This window comes from Sarcophilus harrisii, chromosome 2 (genome assembly GCF_902635505.1).
Source record: "Sarcophilus harrisii chromosome 2, mSarHar1.11, whole genome shotgun sequence".
Classification (NCBI taxonomy): domain Eukaryota; kingdom Metazoa; phylum Chordata; class Mammalia; order Dasyuromorphia; family Dasyuridae; genus Sarcophilus; species Sarcophilus harrisii.
The window spans coordinates 174,115,868-174,138,446 of NC_045427.1; the positions used below are offsets into that span (position 1 = coordinate 174,115,868).

Genomic DNA, 22,579 nt, shown 5'->3' on the forward strand with positions numbered 1-22,579 from the left:
ATATTTTAGAAATGAGTTCTTTATCAGAAATACTGGACTGTAAAATTTCCCCCCATCTTTCTGATTCCCTTCTAATCTTGGCAGCATTGGTTTTCTTTGTGCAACTTTTTAAAAATTTAATGTAATCAAAATTATCCATTTTGTATTTCATAATATTCTCTACTTCTTTGGCCATAAATTCTTTCCTTCTCTACTAATCTGAGAAGTAGATTATCTCTTGTTCTCCTAATTTGCTTATAATATCACTCTTTATATCTAAATCATGAATCCATTTCAACTTTATTTTGATATAAGGTATTGGATCTTATTTCTATGCCTAGTTTCAGCCATACTATTTTTCAGTTTTCACAACAATTTTTGTCAAATAGTGAGTTCTTGGCCCAGAAATTAGAGTCTTGGGGTTTATCAAATCCTAGATTACTATAGCCATTGACTATTGTGTCTTGTGATCCTAATCTATTCCACAGATCCACTACTCTATTTTTAGTCATTAGCAAATAGCTTCGATGACCATTACTTTATAATATAGTTTTAGGTCTCATGCAACTAGGGCACCTTGGTTTGCTTTTTTCATTAATTCCCTTGAAATTCTTGATCTTTTGTTCTTCCAGATGAATTTTGTTATTATTTTTCCTAATTCTATAAAGTAGTTTTGATTGATATAGCATTGAGTAGAATTGCCTTTTTTTTTTTTTTAATTTTAGCTTGGTTTATGAGCACTTGATATTCTTCTAATTGATTAGATCTAACGTTATCTGTGTGAAAAGTGTTTTACAATTGTTTTCATATAATTTCTGACTTTGTCTTGGCACAAATATTTTATAATATCTACAATGATTTTGAATAGATTTCTTTTTCTAACTCTTGCTGCTGGACTTTATTAGCAACATGTAAAAATGTTGATGATATATATAGGCTTATTTAATATATTGTAACTTTGCTAAAGTTGTTGATTTTCTCTAGTAATTTTTGTTAAGTCTCTAGAAATCTCTAGTATCTACAGAGTGATAATTTTGTTTCCTTGTTATCTACTGTAATTCTTTCAGTTTCTTTTTTCTTCTCTTATTGCTAAACTAACCTTTCAATACTCTATAATATTGAATAGTAATGATAATTCACAATTTTGTTTCACCTCTGATCTTATTGGAAATACTTCTGTTTGTTCCCATTACATATAATGCTTGCTAATGGTTTTAGATAGATGATATTTATCATAAAATGTCAGTGGTTAAAAGGCATTTCTGTTGAAGGGAATTGTATAAGCAAAAATAATGAAATTAAGAAACTATGGGATATGCTGAAGGGCTAGTGAGTAGCCTAGTTTGACTATAGTGTAGCATACAAATAAGGGGAATATCTCTTTTGGCAATTCTTCTAGCTGCAAGGAAAATATTAATCAAAGAAACAAAACTTCAAAAAGCACTGTGTCCTTCAAATGGCTTTAAATGTAGTGCTATAAAATAAAAGACTAACCTCTAATTTTTGTGAAGGACTAGTATAATGAATAATTTCATTCAGAGAAAAATATCACTAGACATATGTAGTACTACTGTGTGCAAATATTAACAAGATATACTTATTCAATGTAAGTTGTAACATGGTATACTGCATTTTTATTTAAAATACTTTTTGAATTACAATTTTCTAGCCGTCATAATTTTGAATAATTGTTCATGGCAAAGGGAGGGAATTCTCTATTTCCATAAGTTTAGTTATCCTAATTTTGAAGGAATAGCAGAGGGCAATGTGTGGGAGCCAAGAGAATTGGTTTTCAGTCTTGATTCTTTAAGAGCAAGACTTGTGACTGGAGGCTAGTTTCCAAATTGACTTTTGAGTTTCTTTCTATGTAAAATGAGGCAGTTAGATTACGTAATTTAAAAGATACCCTCTTGAACCAAATCCTATAGTACTATGATTTAATTCTAAGGAGTTCAATAAATAAGATTCAAAGGACAAACAAATAAAAATTGAAAATCCCTTATGAATAAATTGTCTATATTATTTTGCATGTAAATAATACAACTTATTTTCCTTTTAGACTTTTCTCTGTTTCTTCAAGAAAGATGTATTAGAATCAATTACTATAATAGTGTATAATCTCTCCTTAACTCATCTACCCTATTTCCAAGTTCTATGACATTATAGTTAATGTCTATGTTTCTCTCTATTTCAGTGACACAAGGAGGTGTTGCATTAGTGTCAGATATGTGTCCTGATCCTGGAATTCCAGAAAATGGGAGGAGAACAGGTTCTGACTTCAGGTATGAAGTACATGAATGTCATATGCATGATAACATTCTTATAATGAACTTTCACCCTATCACTGTTTAACAGTTTAAATTTTGATGGTTTGTATTAATTTTAATACTATCACAGTTTTTTATAAAAAAGGGATCTTCATGAATGTCATAATCTCTCAAAGACAATTTTTATCATGTGTGCAAACATTCAGTTTTACTTAATAGTAAAATCCTAAAAATTTATTTCAGCCATCTCCCTATTTATATTCATATTTTACCTTATATAGTTTTTGAATGAATTTAATAGCAGTTAAATGAAATTGTCATTGTAGTCATTTATTTCTACTCATTGACAATTGACTTTAAATAAAATTTTCTAGTGAAAAGTATAAATTTCACATAAAACACAATTTGTTTTGCTAAAGTCATCAAAACATTTGTCCTTTTATTAAATTACAAGTGCAGAGATAATTATGAACATATTACCTAAAATTATGTATTTTCTCCAGGGAAGTTAGACTGCATATTCTTTATAGCTGTAAAATCAATAATTCATGAGAAGTCAAGTACTAATAGACAGGAGGTTGAAGTTTAGAAAGACATATTTCAACTTAGAGCTAAGCTATCCAAAAGTAGGACAAGCTGTCTCAATAAATAGTAGGTTGCCACTTAACTGTAAGTCTTCTTACAAAGACAAGATGATTATTTGTATGTTAGGTATGAAGTATCAAATGTACTTATTCAGTTTTGAGTAAGGATAGTCCCTGAGGTTATTTGCAATTCTGAGATTTTGTGATTTTGTGATTTTGTAAAATGCAACATGCCAACAAAACAAAACAAAAACTTTTTGCTTTGGAGGAAACAATAAGCAGGAATAGAAAGGACCACATCTCTCCAGTTTTTAAAAGACCCTTTTTACTTATAAGTAATTATAATTATAGAATTTATAGAAAATGAATTTAATCTCTCTGATCCTCAGTTTCTTATTCTGAGAAATTAGAAGAATAATACACATTGGACAAGATGTATATAAGATTTTTGTGATACCCAAATGAAGAATGCTTCATTAACTTCAAAATACTATATAAATGTTAGTTTTTGTATTAATTATGTGGCTTTGCCAAGGTTACATAAGTGGCAAATAGCAGGGCCATTGTTTAATTGCCAGTCATGAGGTTAAAGATTCATTGTTCTTTCTCCTATAATATATTTCTATTCATGTAATCCCACTGAAGAACTCTGATACAGTGCTTTTTAGTGAAAAAGAATGATATGTCAGTCAAGATAGATAATACCAAAACTAACAAGTAATATTTCCTAATTTCTGAACAGTACAGGACAAAACTTTCTCTGACCTATTAATACAGACTCATCACCTAGACTTTTCCAGGATTCTGTGAAACTTGTGATATAGCAAGATGTATAAAATTTCCCCAAGGACCCATAAAAGCCAAAATAAGGTAAATATGGCTACATACCATCACCCTCACTCCATCCCACATCAGGTAATGAGAATTACCAAGACTAACATGCTTTGCTATCAAGATCTGTTATCTGATTCCATTCCTTCATTTGTATATAAATAACTTTATGACTTAAACATATATATATATAAAGAGAGAGAAATATAGGTATACACACATATGTAATTTTAAAGATAAAACTGAGACACTAATGCATTGCTGGTGGAGTTGTGAAATGATTCAACCATTCTAAAGAGCAATTTGGAACTACATCCAAAGAGCTAAAAAACTGTGCATACTCTTTAATCCAGCAGTGCCACTACTGGATCTGTATCCCAAGGAAATCATAGAAGAGGGAAAAGGACCCACATGTGCAAAAAATGTTTGTAGAAGCTCTTTGTATGGTGGAAAAAACTGGAAAATGAGTAGATGCCTATCAATTAGGAAATGGCTGAATAAATTATAGTACATGAAAATAATGGAACATTACTAAAGAAGCTGATTTTACAAAGGCCTGGAAAGATTTACATGAACTGATGCTGAATGAAACAAGAACCAGGAAACATTGTACACAGTAACAGCAAGATTGTGTGATGATGAGCTATGAAAGACTTGGTTCTTCTCAGTGATTCAATGATCCAAGGAAATTCCAATAAACTTTGGATAGAAAAAGCCATCTACATCCAGAAAGAGAACCATGGAAATTGAATTTAAATCAACACATGCTATGTTGACTTTCTTTTTCTCTTGTGGTTTTCCCTTTTGTTCAGATTTTTGTCTCCTAATATGATTCATAAAGAAATGTGTATTTAAGAAAATTAATGTACATGTGTAATCAGAAAAATAACAATAAACAGGGGGGAAGCAGGATTGGTTATAATAATCACAGACAGAATTAAAACTAAAATTTATTTAATCAAAAGAGAAAAAAAAGGAAACTACACTGTCAGTCAAATTATTCAATATTGTTTAAAACCATTTAAAATAACTTGATAGTATAAAATCCTTGAGAGTATACCTGCCAAAATAGAAATAGAAACAATATAAATATAAATATAAAATACTTTTTATACAAATAAAGTTAAATTTTAAAAATTGAAATAATATTTATTGTTCAAAGGTAGGTAAGACTAACATAATTTTAAAAAATGAAAAATGTATCTAGCTAATCCATATATATAATATAATTCATTTACATATATTTATATAATACAAATTAAATTACTTAAAATTATCTCAAAAAATCAAGAAATTCAAAAGTTTTCCAGGGGAAAAAGATATTTAAAAAGCAGATTTAGTAGTATCAGACTTTAAATGATATTATAAGGTGAGAAAATTATTGAAGTTTAAAATGGATAATTTTAATGATTTTAAATTGTAATTTTCTTGTATAAATAAAACTTATGCATCCAAGAATACAAGGAATGCAGAAAATTGGAGTGGGAGAGAGAAGAAACTTTCATAGGCAATCTTTCAGATAGATTTTATTAGGTTGGATTATTGTTGTGTAGGAAATGATGAACTGGATAATTGAGAAAAACATGGAAAGACTTGGATTTATAAAAGAAGACACTATTTGTCTTCAGAGAAACAGATAACAAGTGGATATTAGCATCCTATGGTGTTACATATATATGTATGTGTATATGTGTGTTTGTATATATGTGTATGTATTTATAGATAGCTATTTGAGTATGGGTGTGTTTATATCTAGATAGATAGATATAGATATAGATCTGCTTAATTGTTACCTTCAGAGTAATGAAGAATAAATGAAAAATACACAGTAGAGAACAACCAAGTTGGACAATTTTAAAAACAAAGTATTGCATTTATTATATATATTTTCTTGAAATGGAAATTTATTGCTTTATATTGAATGCTCTCTTACATTTTGCTATTTACATGCATAATTTAACAAAATAAATAACAAATTTAAATTAATAATTTTATTAATAAATTTAAATATTTTTAAAGTGATGAATAGGATTCTCTTAGTAAAACATTGAAAGATTTGAATATACTGATGTAAAGTGAAATGAGTAAAACCAGGAGAATGGAAAATTGTACAAAAATTAACTTTTTTTGAAGGGCGGGTCTCTTTTTCCCCAAAAAAATGATTAATAGAGAAATACATTTTGCTTGACTGGACATATATAATATATCCAATTACTTGCTTTCTCAATAAAGAAAGAATGAAGGTATGGAGGAAAGATTTGAAATCAAAATTTTAAAAACATTTTTAAATTATTTTCACAATTAATTGGTAAAAATAGAATATTAAATTTAAAATAAAATAATAATAATATCTTACATATATGTAGCATTTAGAGGTTTGTGAAATACTTTCCAAGACTACAATAAGTCTTGTGAGGAAAATAGATGATAGTCAGAGCTGTAGTGATGGGAGTCAGATTGCTGGCCTTGGAGTCTGAAGACTGAAAATTTGAATCTCACCTCAGATACTAACTTCTACATACATGGAAGTCATTCTCTTGGATTTAGTTTCCTTACCTGTTTAAAAAATAAAAAAGTAAAACAGAGATAAAAATAGTACATGTCCTACAGGAGTATTGTGAAAAGCAAATCAGATAATACTTGTAAAGAACTTTTCAGCATTTAAAGTTTGCAAACAATTTATTGGGTATGTTATAATAAAGATTCCTTATTTGTGTAGGTTGAACTAGATGGCTACTGAGATGCCTTCTAATACTCAAATACTGTGATTCTGTGGAGTACTGTATAAATGGCAAATATTATCAGCATACTACCGGTAATATCATTATCATATTACTTATGAGGAAACTGAGTCTCTGAGAGATTAATCCTTGAATGTGAAACAATTATAGATAATTGGCTCCATTAGGGAAATAAAAATAAAGTCCAGAGATTTCAGTTACTGGTAGTATTCTCTATGAAACTCTATTCGTGAACAGCATTCATGCCAGATACAATTTGCATATGCAGCCAATGTTCCTTATTCTTTACACTTCCCTGGCCTGGTGAGTTCCAAGGCCTGCCATCCCTGGAAAGTCTGCCTAGTGACCTGGCATCATAGGAATTTTCTGGCCTGCTCTGTGGAGTCCATCCAGGTCTAGATAATAGCACTGCTATAAAGATGCAATCTAAATCATTGAGGTCCTGATCCTTGCCAGAGTACATGCAGTGGCCATGTCTCCAATTATATCCCAAGGCAGAGTAAGCCAGAGAAACTGCTCACTAAAGAGGTCAAGCTTATCAGAGAGACCAGGAAGAAACATTTTGTTCTCAAGTTCTGGTACATGGGATGATGAAAAAGACTGTCTCTACATATTAAAAAGCATCCAGTGCTGACTTTGTATTTTCCTCTTGGTAGCCCATCCATACTAGGCAAATACTATAGTCTAATCATAAGAGCTTACACTAGGCTTCAAAAAACCTGACCCAAAAGGATCAAGTCAATAAAGTGACAAGCACTTCTTGAATGCTTATGATATGCCAGAAATAGTACTAAGCTTTGGAGTACTAAGGACAGGAATCTGTATTGATTTCTTTGCCGTGGTCATAGAGATAGCAAGCATCAGAGCCAAGAACTAAATCCAGGCTAAAAGATCACAGGATTTAAAATCTGAAAGAAACTATAAAAAGAGTATGATGGTTTTGCAATCAGAGGACTTTTTTTTTTAAATTTTTTTTTACTTTGTAGTTTTTCTACAATTTGGATGTTACAATTTTTTCTGGGCTTCAATTACATATTTGTACAATAAGAGGATTGATGTCCTAAAGTCTAGATCTCAAACTTGTTTTATCATCTAGCACAGTGGTCAATAAATTATAATCATAGGCAAAATCTAGCTCACTATTTTTGTGTAGTCCACAAGCAAAAAAAAAAAAAAAAAGTGTTTTTTACCTTCTAAAATATAGTAAAATATTGTTGACTATTGTTTTCTGACTCCAGATTTAACCCAGCCTCCTGGTTTTACACCTGAGGAAACCAAGAGATTACATAATTGGCATACCACTAGTAAGCAGGTGGTTACTAGTAAACTAGATTTCAACCCAGGTCCTTTGATTTCACATTGCTTTCCATGTTATTCTCCTTTGTCCCCCTTTTAGTGCTCCCAGCTCTCTAGATTACCTTTTCTACTAATTTCAAGTAGCCTTCTCACCCTGGAAGAACTTTCAGTACCTTTACCCTTTTCAGCTAGAAGTGCCTTGTGTTTTTTGTCCCTTTCTTTGGTTAGTTCCTTCAATTTAAAAAAAAAAAAAAAAGGTACATTTTAGCCATAAATACTTTATTCCTATTCAAGATTTAATCCTGATTTTCTAGACTTTTCTTAATTTTGACCCTATTTGGGAAACTTTCCTTTGAATCTCTCTTATCCCCTTTCATCTTCCATTTATATTGTTTTTCTCCTTCAGAATATAAGTTTCTCCAGGATTGTTACTATCTTTCTTTATCATTTAACTCCTCATTTTCATTAGTTGTTACAAACTGTCTTCAAGTGTCCAAGTTTCCTTTATTCTTAAGAAGACTTTCACTAGAATCTATTATGTCTTCCAGCCATCTTTCCATATCTCTCCTCCCTATCTCAGCTAAATTCATAGAAATTTCAATACAATTATTACCTCCACTTCTCTTCTCATTCACTCATCAAATCTTCAGCCTGTTTTTAAACCTTATGAAGTAAAAATACTCTTTCCAAAGTTACCAATGGTCTATTAATGAGCTAAATATGATGTGTCTTTCTCAAACTTCATTCTTGTGGGCCAGTTTATTAGATTTAAGCTACTGATCATCTTCCCCAAATAGATACTTTCTCTTTTCTATATAATCATTTCATCATTCTCCATTCAATTCTCTTTCTTATGCCTAACTATTCCTTGAGTCTCCTGTGCTATCACATGATTAATATCATGTTTCTAACTGAATGTTTTTCAATATTCTATCAGTGATTCTCTTCTCTTCTCTTTAAATACTATTCATGACTTCATCATCTCTATAGGTTTAATTAACATCATACAGATGTCTCACACATTTACATATCCACAGTCTCGTGTTATCAATTACTAGTGGTCAATTTGAAATAGATAAGCCAGAGACATCTTAAACTCAACATTTACAAAATGGAGCTCATTTTCTTTTTATATCATATCTTCCACTTTTTCCAATTTTTTTTTCTATTTGTCTTTAAGTTGCCATCTTCTTTATTGTTTCTCAGGATTAAAACCTAAGAAATATCCTTTCCTTCTTTATCCCACATTTGCAAAAGTTTCCCAACACTTGCCCACAATTACTTTCTCATTAGACTATTTCTCACTTCTGGGAGTGGAGCCAAGATGGTGGAGTAGTTAGGAAGCTGCTTGAACCCTCCCAGTTTTCTTCAAAAATTACATGAAACCAAGCTTTACAACAAAGTCTGACAGAATGAAAGCACCCTCCAGCTCAATATAGACTGGAAAATTGTGAAGAAAGATCAGTCTCACTGGTGTGAAAAGAGTTTTTAGCCCAGTTCAGATAGAGTCTGGGAAAGCAAGTGAGAGGGTCTTAATCATAGCAAATCAGCAACTAAGACTCTCAGTCTGGGCTCAGTAGAGAAGCAAATGAATGAAGCAGCTTCCAGTACCAGCACAGAAAGCAAAGTCCAAGAGACCAGGCTCTTTCCTGAAAAGAGTAGGCAAAACTATCTCTTGCAAATGAAAGGAGCCCCTGTGCTCAAAGCTCAGGGCTGCACAGGAAGCTTGGGACAGCACCCCCTTTACTCCAGAGCAGAGCTTAACCATAAAAGTTAAAAAAGAAAAGAAAAGAAAATGAGCAAGAAACAAAAAAAGAACTTTGACTATAGAAAGCTATTATGATGATAGGGCAGTTGAAAACAAAAACTCAGAGTAGGAGATAATGTTCACAGAAGAAATCTCAAAAAGTGATATGAATTGGTCTCAAGCCCAAAGAGGCTTCTTGAAATGTTCATAAAAGACTTCAAAAGACAAATAAGAGAGACAGAAGAAAGGAAATGAGAGGTATGCATGACAGAATCAACAGCATGGAAAAGGAAGGAAAAAATTGTTTGAAGCAAACAACTCCTTAAACAGTAGAATTAACCAAATGGAAAATGAGATACAAAAGATTAACTGAAGAAAATCACAGATTAAAAACTAGAACAAGGTAAATGAAAGCTAATGATACTGTGAAGCTGCAAAAAATAGTCAAAAACACTAAAAAGAATGAAAATGGAAGAAAATGTCAAATATCTCATTGGAAAAATAGGTGACATGGAAAATAGATCCAGAAGAAACCATTTAAAATGATTGGCCTACTTGAAGGCCATGACAAACAAAAACAGTATCAGATACCATTCTACTAGAGTTCATTGAAGAAAACTACTCCAGAAAGAGAGGTGGAAACACTGATTGAAAGAATCCATCAATTACCTCAGGAAAGAGATCCCACAAGGAAAACCCCAAGGAACATTGTGGCAAAACTCCAAAACTCCAATCTCAAGGAAAGGACACTGCAAACTTCCAGACAAAAACAACTCAAATATCGATGAACAATACTAAGAATTACCTAGGATGTGGCAGTTTCTATAATAAAGGATTAGAGAGCCTGGAATTCCATATCCTAGAAGGCAAAGGACCTGGGCTTACAACCAAGAATCACCTACCCAGAAAGAGTCAGCATGATCTTTCTGGGGAGGTGATGGAACTTCAATGAATTAAGAGACTTTCAATCATTTCTACTGAAAAAACTACACAGAAAATTTAATCTACAAACACAGGACCCAAGAGAACCATAGAAAGGTAAACAGTGGGAAAATATATATTATTCAAAGGTTACATCCCTACTATATACATCCCAAGATGGGAAAACAACATCTGTAATTCTTGAGAATAGTATCTGTCACTAGGACAGACAGAGGGTGGCATCACATGGACTGAGGGTGTAGTTCTGAAGGGAATCTGATGTGATGACATCAAAGAAAAAGATATTAGGGGTGGGAAAAGGTCTCTATTGAAAAAAAAAAAGGAAAGGGGAGGTATAATGGGACAATTAGTTCACATGAAGAGGTGCAAAAGACCTATTACAATCCAGGGAAAGAAGGGGAAGGGAATGAGCATTGTTTGAAGCTTGATCTCATTAGTCTTGGCTCTAAGAGGAACTTAATCATTCAGTTGAGTATAGAAGTGTAACTAACCCTATCAAGAAGTAGGAAGAAAAAGAGAAAAATAAAGGGAGGGACAGAATAGAAGGGAGGGAAGAAACATTAGGGGGAAAAAGTAAGAAAAGGGAAAAGGGGTGATAGAAGATAAGATAATGGATAGAATGAGTTAAAAATAATAAAAGAGGGAGAAGTAATAGGGGATAAGGCGGTGGTTGAAGTAGGTAAAAAAAAAATCACATCTAAGGATAGGATGGAAAGAAAGAACAAAAGTAAATACAGGAGCAAAAATAATATGGAGGGGAAATACAGAGCTGATAATCATAATTGTTAATGTGAATGGAATGAACAACTTCCATAAATGAAAGCAAATACCAGAGCGGATTAAAAAACAGAATCCTACAATATGTTGTTTACAAGAAACACAATTGGCACAGAAAGACACATACAGACTAAAAAAGGCTGGAAGAAGAATTTTTGTTTGTTTCAGCTGAAGTAAAAATAAAAAGCAGTGATAGTGATCTAAGATAAAGCAAAACTAAAAATAGACCTTATTAAAAGAGATAAGAAATAAAAGTACATCTTGGTAAAGGGTACCATAAATAATGAAATAGGAATGATACTAAATGTGTATGCACCAAGTGCTAGAGCAGTCAAATTCCCAGAGATTTTAAACCAGTTACAGGAAGAAATAGACAGCAAAACCATTTTAGTGGGGGACCTCAACATTCCCCTCTCAGAATCAGACAAATCTAACTACAAAATAAACAAATAAGAAACCAGGGAGGTTAATAGGATCTTAGAAAGCTGAGATATGATAGACCTCTGGAGAAAATTGAATAGGGATAGAAAGGAACATATCTTTTTCTCAGCAGTACATGGCACCTATGCAAAAATTGATCATATATTGGGGTTAAAAACCTTACAATCACTGCAGAAAGGCAGAAGTAGTAAACACTTCCTTTTTAGAACACAATGCAATAAAAATTATATTCAATAAAGGGAGAGATCAACTAATGGCCAATCAGAAAGTCAATAATATAATCCTAAAGAATGAGTGGGTGAACAACTAATCACAGAAACAATCCATAATTTCATATAAGAGAATGACAATAATGAGACAACATACCAAAGTCTATGGGATGTATTTAAAACAATTCTTAGGAGAAATTTTTTATCTCTAAATAGCGACATGACAGAGAAAGAGGTCAATAAATTATGCATGCAACTAAAAAAGGTACAAAAAGAACAAATCAATATCCTGCCCCAATTAATACCAAATCAGAAATTCTGAAACTCAAAGAAGAGATTAATAAAAATTCAAACTAGGAAAACTATTGAACGAATAAATTAAACTAAGAATTGGTTTTATGAAAAAAACCAACAAAATAGCTAAACCCTTGGTTAATTTGAACAGAAAAAGGAAAGAAAAAGCCAAATCATCAGCATCAAAAATGAAAAGGTTGAACTTACCACCAATGAAAAATAAATTAAAGCAATAATTAGAAGCTATTTTGCCAAATTTTGTGGCAGCAAGTCTTACAACCTAACTGAAATGGATGAATATTTACAAAAATATAAATGGCCCAGATTGACAGAAGAGGAAATAAATTACTTAAATAGTCCCATCTTAGAAAAAGAAATGGAACAAAAGTCATTAATGAACTCCCTAAGAAAAAATCCCTATGGCCACATAGATTCACAAGTAAATTCTACAAACATTCAAAGAACAATTAATTCCAATACTATGTAAGTTATTTGGAAAAATTGGTAAAGAAGGAGTACTGCCAAATTCCTTGTATGACACAAATGACACTGATATCTAAACCAGGAAGAGCCGAAACAGAGAAAGTCAATTATAGGCCAATCTTTCTAATGAATATTGATGTAAAAAATAATGAATAAAATACTAGCAAAGAGATTGCAGCAACTTATCAACAATAATATACTATGACCAAGTAGGATTTATATTAATAATGTAGGGTTGGTTCAATATCAGGAAAACTATTATCATAATCGACCATATTAATAACAAAACTAACAGAAATCATATTATAATTTCAATAGATGCTGAAAAAGCTTTTGACAAAATACAGTATTCATTTCTATAAAAAGCACTAGGGATAAAGGCAGCTTTCCTTAAAATAATAAGCAGTATTATTTCTAAACCTACGTAAGCATTATTTGTAATGGAGATAAGCTGGACACATTCCCAATAAGATCAGGAGTGAAATGAACATTTCCATTAATACCACTATTATTCAACATTTTACTAGAGTGTTGGCTTTAGCAATAAGAAAAGAAAAAGAAATTAAAAGATTAAGAATAGGCAGTGAGGAAAGAAAACTATCAGTCTTTGCAGATGATATGATGATATACTTAGAGAATCCTAGAAAACCATTTAAGAACCTACTGGAAACAATTGGCAGCTTTAGCAACATTGCAGGATATAAAATAAACCCATACAAATCATCAACATTTTTATATATTACTGACAAAGCCCATCAACAAGAGGTAGAACGAGAAATTCCATTCAGAATTAGAACAAATAAAATCTTGGGCATCTACCTATCAAGATAAACCCAGGCACTATATGAACACAATTACAAAACACTTCGCACACAAATAAAGTCTGATCTGATCTGGACAGTTGGAAAAATATCAATTGTTCCTGGCTAGGTCGAGCTGATATAATAAAAATGACAATTCTGTCTAAACTGGTCTGCTTGTTCAGTGCCAAACCAATCAAATCTATTATTTTATAGAACTAGGAAAAAATAACAAAATTCATCTGGAAGAACAAGAGGTCAAGAATATCAAGGGAATTAATAAAAAAATCATATTCTCAACAAGAGATACAAAGAGAAATTCCATTTCAAAATAACTGATAATATTATAAAATATTTGGGAGTCTATCTGCCAAGGCAAAGTCAGGAACTATACGAACACAACTACAAAACACTTTCCACACAAAGTCAGATCTAATCCATTGGAAAAATAACAAGTGTTCATGTCTACACTGAGTTAATATAATAAAAGTGACAATATTACATAAATTAATCTAGTGCTTCAGTGCCATACCAATCAAACTCCCAAGAATACAGATCTAGAAAAAATAATAACAAAGTTCATCTGGAAGAACAAAAGGCCAAGAATTTCAAGGGAATCAATGAAAAAAATTGCAAATGAAGGCAACCTAGCTGTGACAGATCTAAAACTATGTTACAAAGCAGTAGTAATCAAAACTATTTGGTACTGGCTAAGAAACAAAATAGTCAATCAGTGGAATAGGTTAGGTTCACAGGACAAAAAAGTCAATGACTATAGTAATCTACTGTTAGATAAACAACAACAACAAAAAAAACTTTTGGGGTAAAAACTCACTACTTGACAAAAACTGCTAGGAAAATTGGAAACTAGTTTGGCAGAAACTAGGTAGTGAGCCAAACCTAACACCTTATATCAAGATAAGGTAGAAATAGGTTCATGATTTAGATATAAAGAGTGATATTATAAGCAAATTAGAAAAACAAAGGATAGCTTAGATCTGTGAAGAAAGAATGAATTCATGGCCAAAGAAAACCTGGAAATCATTACTGAATAAAAAAATAGATAATTTAGATTATATTAAGTTAAAAAGTTTTTATACAAACAAAACTAATGCAGACAAGATTAACATGGAAATAATAAACTGGGAAAACATTTTACATTCAAAGGTTCTCATAAAGACCTCATTTCTAAAATAAATCATTAATTGACTCCAATTTATAGTAATTCTAGCCATTCTCCAATTGATAGTCAAAGGATATGAATAGGCAATTTTCAGATGAAGAAATTAAAACCACTTCTAGTCATATGAAAAGGTGCTCTAAATCATTATTGATCAGAGAAATGCAAATTAAGAAAACTATGTGGTATCACTACACACCTCTCAGATTGGCTAAGATGACAGGAAAAGACAGTGACAAATATTTAGAAGCAATGTGAGAGAAAACTAGGATACTAACACATTTTTGGTGAAGTTGTGAATTGATCCAACCATTCTGGAGAGCAATTTAGAACTATGCCCAAAAGGCTATCAAACTATGCATACTTTTTGATTCAGCAATGATTCTACTAGGCTTATATCCCAAAGAGATATTAAAGAAAGGGACCTGTATGTGCAAAAAATGTTTGTGGCAGCCCTTTTTGTAGTAGCAAGAAACTGGAAACTTAGTGGATGTCCATCAGTTGGAGAATAACTGAATAATTTATGGTATATGAATGTTATGGAATATTATTGTTCTATAAGAAATGACCAGCAGGATGATTTCAGAGAGGCCTAGTGCAAAGTGAAATGAACAGAACCAGGAGATCATTGTACGTGGATGTGGAACTTTTCAGCAATGAGATGATTCAGATGAAGAGAGACATTTACATTCAGAGGGAGGCCTCTGGGAATTAAGTGTGAATCACAACATAGTGTTCTCTATTTTTTTTGCTGTTGTTGTTTGCTTACATTTTATTTTCTTTCTCATTTTTCCCCTTTTTGATTTGACTTTTCTTTGCAACAAGATAATTGTATAAATATGTATGCATATATTGGATTTAATATATATTTTTACCATGTTTAACATTTATTGGATTACTTGCTATCTAGGGGAGAAGATGAGGTGAAGGGAGTGTAAAATTGGAACATAAGGTTTTGCAAGGTTTAATGATGAAAAATTATTCAGCCATATCTTTTGAAAATTAAAAAGTTTAAAAATATATAAAGGGTGATGGCTTAGCAGTACCAGATCTAAAACTATATTATAAATTAGCAGTCATCAAAGTCATTTGATACTAGTTAAGAAATAGAGAGGTAGATTAGTGGAATAGATTAGATACACATGGCACAATCATCAAGGCCTGTAACTATATAGTATTTGATAACCCCCAAACTCCAGTTTCTGAAATAAGAACTCACTATTTGAAAAAAATTGCTTGGGAAAACTGGAAAATAATATATCAGACACTTGATATAGATCTATATCTTATACCTCATACGACAATAAGGTCAAAATGATACATGATTTGGGCATAAAGGATAATACAATAAATAAATTAGGAGAACAAGGGATAATTTGCCTATCAGACCTTTGGAGAAACTGGAATCTATGACCAAAGAAAAACTAAAGAACATTTTGAAAAGCAAAATGGACAACTTTGATTACATTAAATTAAAAAGTTTTTGCACAAAAAACCCAACAGAAACAACATTTAAATAGAAGTACAAAGCTGGGGGGAAATTTTACATCCAGTATTTCTATAGAAGTCTTATTTCTAAATATATAAAGAACTGTTTCAAATTTATAAGAATACAAGTCATTCCCCAATTGATAAATGGTCAAAGGATATGAAGAGATAATTTTCAGATGGTAAAATTAAAACCATCTATAGTTATATGAAAAAAAGCTCTAAATCATTATTGATTAATTAATGCAAATTAAAGCAACTCTGAGGTACCACCTCATACCTCTCAGATTGCCTAGGATGACCAAAAAAAAAAAAAAAAAAAACAATGATAAATGTTGGAGGGGATTAATACATTGTTGATGGAGTCATTCAATGATCCAACCATTCTGTAGAGTGATCTGAAATTATGCCCCAAAGGCTATAAAACTATACAAAACTTTTAACCCAACAGTGTCATTACTGGGTCTGTATCCCAAGGAAATCAAAAAGGAGGGAAAAGGACCTACACGTGCCAAAATGTTTGTAGCAGCTTTTTTTGTGGTAGCAAAAAATTGGAAAATGAGTAGATGCCCATCAATTGGGGAATGGCTGAACATTTTGTTATATGAAAGTTATGGAATATTATTGTTCTTTAAATAATGATGAACAAGCTATTATAGAAAGGCCTGGAAAGATCTATATGAACTGATCCTGAGTGAAACAAGCAGATCAGAAATACATTGTACACAATAACAGCAAGAATGTGCGATGATCAACTATAAAAAGCTTGCTTCTTCTCAGTGATTTAGTGATCCAAAGCAATCCTAATAGACTTTGAACAGAAAATGCCATCTACATCCAAAATAAGAACTATAGAAAATTAATGTAAATCAACACATGCTATGTTCACTTCTTTTTTTCTTTTTTTTTTAATCTCTCCCATGGTTTTTCCCTTTTGCTCTTGTTTTTCTCTCCCAAAATGATTCATATATAAATTAAAAGAAAATTAAGGGATCCTTAGAATACAAAAAAAATAAGAAAACATCAAGCTACTTTTCTCTTTACACAGCTTAGTTCTAGACTGTTAGGACAAACTTCTAATTGGTATAGGGTATGTTCAGGAGGACTAGTACCTCTGGTGTGGTGGCTTTCAAGCTCTTTCCAATGTTGTTTTCCACTTTTGGTGTCCAACTGATCTACCTAACTCTTACCTGTGGCTCTGAGAAGCTGTAGCATGCACAGTAGCCATACCTCAATGAACTGTTTGGGCAGATGAACTAAACCAGGTTGAGGGTAGCCAAAGGATCTCAAACCCTACAGTGAGTTAGGGTAGTGTCTATTCTAGCCATGTGAAAACTTCCCCTGATGGAATAGACAGATTTTGTTCCAATGGCTGTGGAGGCAGGTTAAACAGGTTCTGTGGAGAACTCAAAACTTGGTTAGACATGAAGACATCAAGGTCATCCACTACATCTTAAGTCAAAACCAGTTATCTTGACTCTGCTTGCCACTCACCAATGGTGTCTTTAGAAGACAGAGTGAGGCTGATGACTTCATGCAACACTGTCTCACTTAAATCCAATTTATCCAAATTATCCAATTAAATCCAAACACTGCAGTGTTTGACATCTCTTATCATTATCATAACATATGTTTTTACTACTCCCAAGACAGTATTTTACCTACTAAAAACATACCAATATCATCCCTAAACATAGTTCCTGAAGTCTTTATATTTGTCCATGAAATTGAAAGGTTCTGCTTCCACTTAAACCATTTTAGGGCACAGTTATTTGCCATTTACCAAGAAAAGCATCACAAATTCTAAACTTTCAACAAATGTGAGGTTTAAGAGTTTGTATTTTATTCATTATGAAATAAATAATTAAAAAGATGAAAGTAAGTAGCCATCAAAGATTTTTGAGCCCAGCCAAAAAAAAAAAAACAAAGATTATATGAGAGAGCATAATATTTTACAAAATTTCATTATCTTTAATTACAAAATGAAAGCATTGGACTAGATAATTATTTAAGTGGTTGTTTAAAGGATTTACTCCAGGAATAGCCATTAAAGGCTGAATACCACCTAGAAAAAGGAATACCAGAGGAGTGTTATAGAAATGTGTCATCAGCTCTATGGGATTTTTGTTTGTTTGTTTACATTTTTACCAATGACCTGAGTAAAAATATGAATCTACTTCTTTTCAATTATTTTTATATTTAAAAGACTCATAGGGATAGCCAATGCATTGAATGACAAAGAAATGATCGAGTGATCTTGAACAACTAGCATGTTGAGAGGATGATATTTAATCAGAATAAATATGGGTTTAGCTTCAAAAGACATTTCTCAAAGATAAAATAGTTATTTCTAGGTTCTTATTTTCAATGTGATCTGGACATTTGAAAAATTAGAAACTCATTATGAATTAGCAACATGATATTTTAGCAAAACAAGAATAGCAAAACCAGACAAATTCCCAGAAATAAAATAAATTAATAAAATTGGGATATACTATGAGAAATAGAGGATATAGAATATAGGATATAAGAAATAGTCTCATTTAGTCAAAGGACATCTAAATAATTTTTTTCAGCACAAAATGTCTCATTTTAGGAAGATGAAAAATATGCAAAAGAGGATATCAAATGGTATTATTATGATTGAGTCTTATAAAGCTCTGGTGAAGAAATTGGGGGCGATTACCTTAGAGTAAAGAAAAGAGGTAGAAGTATGATTGTTCCCTTCAAGTTACATGGAAGAGGGACTAAATTTGCTCTACCTGAACTGGAGAGTATAAATGGTAGAAATTAATTTTATAGTATTTTATTTTTCCAAATGCACACAAAGATAGTTTTCAACATTCAACTTTGCAAACTACATTTTTTCCCCTTTCTACCCTTTCCTCTTCCCCAAGTTAGTAAGTAATCTGATATAGATTAAACATACAATATTTCCATATTCATTATGCTGCACTATGAAAAATCAGATAAAAAAAGAGAAAGAAAAGCAAACAAGCAAATTAAAAAGAACAATAAGATGAGAATATTATTTTTTTGATTCACATTCAGTCTGCATAGTTCTCTCACTGGATATGGATGGCACTTTCCATCATAGATCTATCAGAATTGCCTTGAATCTCCTCATTATTGAAAAGAGTCAAATCTGTCCCAGATGATCATCACATAATCTTCTTGTTACTGTGTACAATGTTCTCTTGGTTTTACTCACTACACTTAGCATCAGTTCATGCAACTCCAGACTTTTCTGAAATCAGAAATCATCATTTCTGATGCTCATCATTTCTATAACAACAACAATATTCCAATACATCCATATACCATGACTTATTCAGACATTCCCCAATTGATGGACATCCACTCAATTTCCAATTCCTTGCAACCACAAAAAGGTCTGTTACAAACATTTTTGCACATGTGGGTCCTTTTTACTCTTTTATGCTGTCTTTAGGATATAGACCCAGTACACACATAGCTGGATCAAAGGGTATGCTCAGTTTTATGCCTTTGGGCATAATTCTAAATTGTTTTCCAGAATGGTTAGATCAAGGAATGGTAGAAATGATATGAAGACAAGTTTGTGATTGATATAGTAGAAATTCTTAAACATTACAACTCTAGTAATAAAATGTACTGTCTTGGGAGGTTATAGAGTTTCTGTCACAGCAAGTCTTAGAGTAGTCTGGGCATCCATTTGACATAGATTTGTAGCAGAATTCTTATTCAGATATAGGCTGGAGATGAATTTCAGATTACTTGAAAATATGAGAGTCTGATTTGCACATGAATAGGGGTTTTCCACTCCAACTGAAAAATTGTGTCAGGAGCACCAAAAAATATTATGAGATAGGATTTTCTACTGAATATTGAAATGAGTCAGAAGAATGAGGGTTGAATTTCTTTTCTGAAGATCCAGTTGTCTAACGACAGGCCAGATACTTTTATTAGTTTCATTTCATTTCTTAATGTTTTTAGCTTATCTATTCTTTTTTTCTATTTCTAACCCAATGCTACTTGTTCCTCTTCAATTCTTCATCTCTGTAGCACAGATGTAGCACAAACAAAATTGGCCATTTAGACTGTCCCTGAAATATTGGCTTAAGGAGGAGGCATTAGCAAGTAGCATAAGCCAAAAAGCTATACAAATTTTACTATTTCACTATTGAAATAGGAACTGGAGTAGAAATTTCTTTACTATGCCTAATGCATGGAAAATGAATCCTCAAATTACAATATCTTATATAAATCCAATATGCTGGAAAACTCAATCATAAAAAGAGATAGATTTTATTTTTTTAAAATTTTGCTAATTGTTGTAATTCAACTGTGTATATTATATATAGTCTGCCCTAGATAATTTAGGTTAGAAAGCACTCTAAAAGATAATTAGCTATACCCTAAAGCAATATATCTTTGAATGACATTTCAAAACCATGTTCGTTTGATTATCACTAAAGATGAAACATGATGACTGGAAAATTCAGGCTAATGGTTTTATAAAATAGAGATTTTTCTTACATTGGAAACTACAAAATATTTTTAAAACTTTGTTTTTCCCTATTAATACAAAAAAAATGCATTTCCAAAGTATAATTTGTTTTGCCTTTATTTTAAAATAGTAACAACAAAAGAATTATAATTTTTTGAGGTAGTTTTAGCTGAATTCCCTCAGTTAATTGGACATTTTTATTCAGATAATTGTGGTTGGCATTAGGCTAAGAATGAGAGAAGATGAACATTCTTCAGAACCTTTCCAACTTCAAAGACAAGGACAAACCTCATTAATTTAAGCTAATGGATGAGGTCACTGTTAATTAGTTAAAGTATGAGCCTGAAATTTTTTTCAAGTACATATAGTAACCCAAACTAATGACTATCATTATTAAAATGAGATCTTATATTTAAGTAATTTGTAGCTAACTCAGGTATAATGAATACAATGAAGATACATTTATCCAAAAATTAATGAATTAATGGATGAATAGATGGAAAATGAGCAGATAAATTCAAAAATATATGTGCTTAATATGTGTTTATAATGTGCTATCCTCTATGGATACAAATCAGGAAATAAGATAGTCCCTGCTCTTAAGAAACATATTCTAAAAATAGAGATGAAACATAGAGAAGATTTCACTTGCCACTCCCATGATCATTTAAGGGCAATGCCAAAGCATATCATATGGTATTCTCTATAATGTAATTTACACTGCTAAAATCCTATAATGATACTTATTCATTTGATAGTGTTTAGGACTTTGTTGTGAAAACTGTTTTTCTAGGTATTTAGAAGTCATGGCTATTGTGCCTGCAGATGTAATTGCCAGGTTGCATGCATCTTTATGAGGGTTACTTCCCAGAATTATGGCTCTGAGGGTTTGGCTTGTAGTCAAGGACTTGGTACCACTCCTAAGGTGTTTAGATTTTCATGTCTATTGTTGACAGACATTATTTTCAGCTATGGGTGTTGCTGGTAGTGAAGAAGATGGGCTTTTATTCTATATTGATGTCTCCCTTCAAAGAAAGGTATAGGGCACATGTTTGGAAATAAAACCAGTTGTCTGGAGGGTGCTGCTCTTCCTAAGCCTCTAGGTTCAGAGTTTTGGATTTTCTCAATTTGGGTAAGAAGGGAGATAGTGGTAGAAATTTTAGAAATTGACTTGACTGGTAAATTGTAATTACCTGTCTTTCCTTTATGATGTCTTTCTTCTTTAGCTAGGCTAATCTGCTTCCCATGAAAAGTTATTACTATTAGTTTTATTTACTTATAGAGAGGTTGAACATTCCTCCTTCAAACTATATGACACTACTTATTTCTTTAGGGATATCTTTATTTAAAGGGGAAGGAAAGATATAAATTTCAGACTTGGCAGGTCATTTAGAAAATTAGACTTCTCTTTGTCCTGAGGACTAGGAACAATGAATGAAGAATGCAGAAAGAAGATGCAGGCTCAATGTAAAGAAACTATTTATGACATAAGTAAAATGGGGTATTAAAATACCTCTCACTGGAGGATAACAAGTAAACACTAAACAACAGATTATGAGGAATGTTTTACAAGTCATTCCCTCTAGGCAGATTGGACTAGACACTGAAATTCCTTCTAACCATTAGATTCTGTGGGACTCAGAAATTTTGAATTAGTAAGGTCCTATTTAATGAAGTTTCTTGTATACTCATCACTACATTCATCCTATTGCATTTATCTTTGTTACTAAACTCTGTCCTAAAGACAAGTACCTGCTCTAGCAAATGATTATTTTTTTTCCATTAATAAACTGTTTGGAAAAGGTCACTTTGTAATTAGCCTAGTATGCTATATTAACATGTACAAACCAGCATGTCAGGATACAACAATGCATCTAGAAGAAATTAGCCTTATAGAGTGAAAGTCTAGATTTCCTCAAAGATTAGATCTCTCCTCTATTTAGAGAGTTGCCAAACCACTAGTATACATACTCTTTTTTCTCCTGTGTTTTAACTATTGTCTCCATTCTCTCCCATACAGATTACTTTGAC

The 22,579-nt window shown here is 31.8% G+C and overlaps 1 protein-coding gene across 2 annotated transcripts in view; it reads left to right on the plus strand.

Annotated features, from left to right (window-relative positions):
- Positions 1-22,579, plus strand: part of CSMD1 (CUB and Sushi multiple domains 1) — a 2,563,917-nt gene that overhangs the window by 1,733,650 nt on the left and 807,688 nt on the right. For both annotated transcript variants that reach the window (XM_031949178.1, XM_031949179.1), the window contains exon 8: positions 2,174-2,261. In XM_031949178.1, the coding sequence (XP_031805038.1) occupies positions 2,174-2,261 (88 nt within the window). The remainder of the gene's footprint in view (positions 1-2,173; positions 2,262-22,579) is intronic.